At 43.4% G+C, this 7,024-nt stretch overlaps 1 protein-coding gene across 1 annotated transcript; it reads left to right on the top strand.

Moving 5' to 3' along the window:
* Nucleotides 1-597: 597 nt before the first annotated feature.
* On the top strand, nucleotides 598-2,924 carry LOC134867451 (zinc finger BED domain-containing protein 4-like). The gene is made up of 2 exons (XM_063888014.1): nucleotides 598-1,498; nucleotides 2,384-2,924. Exons 1-2 carry the CDS (start codon nucleotides 810-812, stop codon nucleotides 2,922-2,924), a joined length of 1,230 nt encoding a protein of 409 aa, XP_063744084.1. The 5' UTR covers nucleotides 598-809.
* Nucleotides 2,925-7,024: the final 4,100 nt, after the last annotated feature.

Below are 7,024 nucleotides of genomic sequence, written 5' to 3'. Positions count from 1 at the left end.
CATTCCACTTTTTTCTGTGTTGTTCCCTAATATCCGCTCCGCATTTTCCAGCACACCAACACACGAGCGCATCTCCTAACCCACAGGTGCATAGACATAATAATAATATTATGTCTATGCACAGGTGTCCTAACCATTAAGACGGCCATTTGAAGTTACCGGTAAAGATGTCGGCTGTGTGGGATTACTTTACCCTAAAAGACGAAAAAGATGAAGAGGTGGAGTGCAAAACTTGCCACAATAAAGTCAAGCGTGGTGGTAGAGTTGTAAGGCATTTTAATACAACCAATCTTATTAAGCATTTGGCGAAATACCACCATAAACAGCATGAGGAGTTTTTAAAGAAAACAGAAGAAAAGAAAAAGAAAGGTCCAACACAACTTACTCTTGCACAAACGTTTGCAAAGCGTGACATACTGCCACTGAACAGTGCTAAAGCCCAGGGAATAACACGAGTCATTGCCGAGGAAATCATTCTGGATGACGAGCCATTATCTCTCGTGAGTAAAGTGGGATTTAGACGCACCATCCAGCACCTGGAACCACGGTACAACATGCCCAGCCGTCATTACATCCTTGAAAAAACAATCCCCCTGATTCACAAAGATGTTACAGATTACATTACCAAACAGATAGAGAGTGCAAATTATTTGAGTTTCACAACTGATATATGGAGCTGTGATCACCGTCCTTTGTCTTTATTAAGTTTAACTGCACATTGGATTGGGCCGGATTTCACCCCAAAGAGAGCTGTTTTACATGCGCGCGAGTTTAGAGGCTCACACACAGCGAATGCCATCACAGACGCAATGGAACATATGCTACGTGCTTGGAAGATTGACAAAAAGAAGGTCCATGTAATTCAAAGAGATAACGCGGCCAATATGAAAAAGGCAATGGAACAGCTTGGAGTGCCCAGCCTGGGATGTTTTGCGCACACCTTACAACTCGTTGTCCAACACGGTCTATTGGCACAGCGAGCTGTAAGCGATGCCATCGCCAATGGGAGAAGAATTGTGACCCACTTCAAACACTCCCCCAAGGCCTACGCGGAACTCGAGGATGTTGAAGAAGAGTTGAATGTTGAACCGAAGCGTTTGCAACAGGACGTTAAAACCAGATGGAGCAGTACGAAGATGATGATCGACAGCCTTGTGCATTGTAAGCGGGCGCTGCAGGCCTATGTATCGGATAGCGACAGCAATTTGCCAGTCACATTAACAGGCAACCAATGGTCGCTGCTAGAGAAAACGGCGACAGTTCTTAAACCCTTTCAAGAGCTGACAGCCCAGGTCAGTGCAGCCTCCGCCACAGCAGCTGATGTTATCCCATTTGTCCGTGTCCTGACACGCTTTCTGGACAGTGAGAGCGAAGAACACCGAGGGATTCAAACCATGAAGGCCACATTACTCGATGCGGTTCACACACGTTTTGACCATGTGGAAACGGAACCCCTCTATGCCGTGGCAACAATGCTAGATCCACGCTACAAAGACAAGTAAGTGCTTTATAATTATTTGAGAATGTTATAAGCTTTAGTACAATATTGAAAATATTTTACTGTACAGCGGGCATTTATTTCTTTGTCAGTATTTCAGTAGCCTATTGTTTTGTAGGTGTGATGGGAATGTATTACAGTGGAAACCGCTTATAGTGGTCACGGATATAGTAATCAACCGCTTATATAGATCAAAAGGCTTGGGAAAGAATAATTTCTATACAAATGCTGTTTAAATAATTCTTATTAATCAAGAAATCCGCTTATAATGTTAATTTTTGGCCATTTTATGAATGTCAGACTTGAAAAAAAAATGCACCGGCGGCACAGCAGAGCCGACGCACAGCGCAGAATAAGTTACGTAGGCTACTGTATTTGAGTTACAGTGTCTGCGCACTGCGCAGTACTATAATTAAACTTGCATGATAATACAATTCAGTAAATGCTGAAGCTACCGTTTCATTTAATTTTTCTCATTGAAAAACAATACAAATGGCATTTAGATGATATTCTGCATAAATAAGTGAAATACCTGTAGGCCTACGTAATACAAATTTGGTTTTAGTAATCAACCGCTTATAGTGTTCAAATTGGCTCTGGACCACGTGATCACTATAAGCGGTTTCCACTGTATTATTATTATTATTATTATTTATGGTTATATAAGGTGATGGGAATTTATTATTATTAGTCTAGTGTTAATATTCTTATTTGTCTTCAGTTATCTGATGGGTGAGGAAATTAACATCACTGTTGATCATTTGCTGATCGTTTGTGATCTATTTTGTGTGTTACTGGTTGTCATTTACCATTAATATGTGGAGACTGACTGAAACAATATAAAATAATTGATACATCTTTATTACATTACATCCAAATGTTAAGGTTCCTCACTGCTACCAACCTGGATCAGGCAAAGGAGGCACTAAAGGTAGAGGTGATGAAAATGGAACAAGAACTGAAGACCATGCCCTCTGGGGAAGGTGTGGCTGAGGCTGAGACAGCAAGGCAAACACCAGAAATGGAGGCTGGAAGCTCAACCAGCAGCCTGGGCAGCTACTTTGACGAGATACTGGAGGAGAGCGGCACAGCAGGTCCGTCTGAGCAGCAGATCACCCCAGGGGCACTGTTTCAGTTGGAGAGCTACCTCAGTGAGCCTCCACTTGGGCGTAAGCACAATCCTTTTCAATACTGGAGAGACAATCAGGCTCGACTACCCACCCTGGCAGCAACAGCAGCCACGTTTCTCAGTGCTCCTTGCACCAGCGTTGAGAGCGAGAGGCTTTTTAGCGCAGTCTCACTCATCATTGATGAACACAGGAGCAGGCTGACACCTGAGCATCTTGAAATGCTCGTCTTTGTAAAAAAGAATCTCCCCATCATGCTCGGACTGCAGCCAGGGCATACAGTTGAAGGGAGTGTGTAGATTGAGATGGAGCAGCAAAGTGTGGAGGAGATTGGGGAGTAGAAGTCATTTTTGTTTTTATATAGTTCACAATATTATTTGCACTGATTGTTTTTAAAGCCTTGGTTTACACTTGTTCAAGAGCAGAGTACTGACGCTGAGTTACTAGACTATTTTCTACTCAGGTTGTTTGTGTGATTTGCTTTCTTAATACAGTTTACAGTATTATTTGTAATGTAAATGGAGACTGCTAATGAGCCTCTTTTATGTCCCTTTTCTCTCTCTGTCTCCACACTAATTCACTGATTTGGCTAATTGGTGCCCACACTCTTTCAGACCCAAACCTGTCATTACAGTGTCACTACATCACACATTTTATGTACAGGGACAGCAAATGTGTGTGTCTGTGCTCTGTCCCTTTGGTGTATGCTTGTATTTGTATGTGCTGTCCCTTTTGTGAGTTCAGCCTGTGTACCTCTCTGAGATCATTTATCTCGTCACATAAGTACAGGCACCCAACGTACATGTCTTTCACTGTATTTGTGAACGTGCATTTGCACTTTACACTGGAAGTGCACGTCTGTGTGACTGTTTGTGTTTGAGTTTGTGTTTGAGTGTTGCAGGGTGCGGGTGTTTGTATACTGTACTCTAAGAGTGTGAGTGAACTGTGTACAGTTTACAGTATCATTTGCACTTTTTACTGTTAATTGATGCCATTTCTGTTTGTTATTTATAATTTTGTCAATTTTGTGTTTATCCCTGAATAAACAGGAAAACTCTTTTCAACATGAGTCTGACAACTAAGTTAGTAGGCTAAATAACTTTAAACTTTAATACATGCTTGGATAGGCCGGTATCGGTATCGGCCGGTATCGGTATCGGATCGGAAATGCAAATACAATATCGGTATCGGATCGGAAGTGCAAAAACCTGGATCGGGACATCCCTAACACCTACACCCACTTTGCTGAAGGTAGGAGATGTCATCCTGATCGGAGAGGACAACACTCCCAGGCAGAACTGGAAAATGGGCAGGATAACAGACCTGTTTCCAGGGAGAGATGGACTCATTCGTTCCTGGACTTTTCGGACTTCCACAGGCAGTTTGTTGAGGAGACCTGTTCAGTCAAAGGGGTAGTTCAGAATTTTGGACATAGGACCTCATTTCCAAGTTAGCCAGTGTGCTATTTATCAGTGTAAACCGTTTTCAACATGTTTCAACCAGTCCTTCTGGTTGCAGAGTTCGCTGGTGCTAGGCTAGCACAAGTCAATGGTTTCTGCCAGCCTACCAATAAAAACAGTCTTACCCACTCCACAGTACACCCAGAAAAATTAAAACGCCAAACTATCGATGTAAATGTCTGTGTTGATAGAATAATGTTAGAAATAAAACTATCCTTGCATCGCAATGATCACATTACATTTTGAGGGACTAGTTTCTCAGCAGCGGCGGAATTATACTTTGCTCCGGTTAGTTGTGTAGTAACGAAGCTGCGCCGAAAAATAAACAGTGAAGCTCACTCCAGTCGGGACACCTAGTAGCAGGGTTTAAATTGGGGCGGAGCGCTCCGGAGCGCAGCTCCGCCTCCTCACTTCGGACGGACCGGCAAACGGAGCTCCGCTCCGCCTGCTCCAGTGATCATATTTTTAATTTTTTTTTTTTTTAATGTGATTAAATTAATTTTTCAAGTCTTCTAAAAAATATTAAAATTGTAAGGAAGGTTTGTCAATAATAACGCTGAAAATAAAAGCAAGTTTAGGTGAATTACAGCACTGTGCAGAGCCATGACATCACAGCATTATTCAATCCAGCCAGTCAGTGCAACATGCGAGATTTTTGGCGGTAATGCACCATTCCCGTTAGTTTGCCAACCGCCATAAAACCCAAAAATAAGAAGAAGAACATGCGAGATGTCATTCTGAGTGAAACGAGTTTGCAGTTGGTCGCTGTCTGTGCTGTATCTTCGTGCTATGAATTTGCAAATACATTATCAACATAGGAACAATTCTTTAGCAAGACAGGGGTAAGTTGTGCTTCTTTCGTGTATTTTAGCTTCTCAGGCAATGAATGTCCTTTTGTATCATTAACAGACGTCTCTCAGTCGAGAAATAAAAATCACCCTCAAGTTCGTATTTCAGGCTGTATTTCTGTCAGATTGTTCATTTACCAAGTTAGTTATTCTGTGGGTTCTAGCCTGCTAGTTAAATATCACATCAGAATGTTTTAAAAAAGAAAGAGTTGGCTAACTGATTGAGCGAATGCCTGCTGCAACGTTGCTTTGCGTATGGAAACTAGCAAACGTCTCTCTTGCTAGTGAGACAACCACCAGCCTGGATAGCGTGCTCGACTCCCAATCCTATGAGTTTGGCCAAAGTTATGAGGTCACTAAACTTCGTTATTCGTTACAAATTAGTTATTTCTAATGGAAAGGATGAGTGGTAACCTACTTCAGCACACATGGTAAATGGCAGTGTTGGTAGGGTAGGCTTTTGAAAGACTTATTGTTGCTTCGCTTGTTACAGTAATAACATCAGATGGATTCAGTGCCACAATGTCTTTAGGTAGCTCGATTCTTTTTCATTCTGTACTGTAGCTCATGTTGATTTTAACTACATTCAAGTTTGTGAGCCTGTGCATAGTGGACCACCCCCACATACATTGGTATTTAACTTGATTTTTCTGTTCAGACGCTGTAACTCTGACAATGAAGCGGACACTGAGGGACTTTTTCAGTGGGTATGTTGAGGTCATTTTGGCAACAAAAAAAACAACAACAACAACAAAAAACCCAGCCATATTTAATACAGTGTTTAGAATTGGTAACCATCATATTTTATGCATTTAACAGTACCACTGTCAGGAGCAGCAAAGGAGTAAGTGCAGGCCCAGCTACAGAACCAGAGCAGGTCCAGCTACAGACCCCTCCAGAACCAGAGCAGGTCCAGCTACAGACCCTTCCAGCAGCAGCAGCACCAGTGCAGGCCCAGTTACAGACCTCTCCAGAACCAGAGCAGGTCCAGCTACAGACCCCTCCAGCAGCAGCTCCAGAGCAGGCCCAGTTACAGACCTCTCCAGAACCAGAGCAGGTCCAGCTACAGCTCGCCCCTCCAGCAGCAGCACCAGAGCAGACCCAGCTACAGCTGGCCCCTCCAGCAGCAGCACCAGTCCAGGCCCAGCTATAGACCTCTCCAGCACCAGAGCAGGCCAAGCTACAGACCCCTCCAGCAGCAGCAGCACCAGTCCAGGCCCAGTTACAGACCCCTCCAGCAAAAGAGCAGGCCCAGCTACAGACCCCTCCAGCAGCAGCAGCACCAGTCCAGGCCCAGTTACAGACCTCTCCAGAACCAGAGCAGGCCCAGCTACAGACCCCTCCAGCAGCAGAGCAGGCCCAGCTACAGACCCCTCCAGCAGCAATTTGCCAATATGCTGGAATTTAAAACAATATGAAACAACAAACACTTCAAGACCAAATTCCCTTTCATATACAGTGGTATGCAAAAGTTTGGGCACCCCTTAGGAAAACCACTGCATCAGTTTGTCACTTGCTGAGCTTTTGAAGCAGCAACTTCATTTTAACATATGTTATACCTTATGGTAACAGAAACATCTCAGTAGTGAAATAACTTTTATTGGTCAAACAGAAACATGTTTATGTGCATTCAAACAAAAATAGGCATGTGCATAAATTTGGGCACCCCTAAGAAATAATTCCATTAATATTTAGTATTGCCTCCTTTTGCTGCAATAACGGCCTGTAGACGCCTCCTGTAGCCACAGACAAGTCCCTTAAGCCTGGCAGGTGGTATTTTGGCCCATTCTTCCACACAAAACGTCTCCAGTTCAGTCAGGTTTCTTGGCCTCCGTGCATGGACAGCCTTCTTCAAATAAATCCATACATTTTCAATGATGTTAAGGTCTGGGGACTGGGATGGCCATTCCAGAACATTGTACCTGTGCTTCTGCATGAATTCCTTGGTGGATTTTGATCGGTGCTTAGGATCATTGTCCTGCTGAAAAATCCAACCCCGGCGTAGCTTCAACTTTGTGACTGACTCTAGAACATTCTTGTCAAGAATCTCCTGGTACTGTAAGGAATTCATGTGGCCCTCAACTTTAACAA

The sequence above is a fragment of the Eleginops maclovinus genome, chromosome 7, assembly GCF_036324505.1.
Source record: "Eleginops maclovinus isolate JMC-PN-2008 ecotype Puerto Natales chromosome 7, JC_Emac_rtc_rv5, whole genome shotgun sequence".
Taxonomy (NCBI): Eukaryota; Metazoa; Chordata; class Actinopteri; order Perciformes; family Eleginopidae; genus Eleginops; species Eleginops maclovinus.
This window is presented reverse-complemented; position numbering and strand designations above follow the sequence as displayed.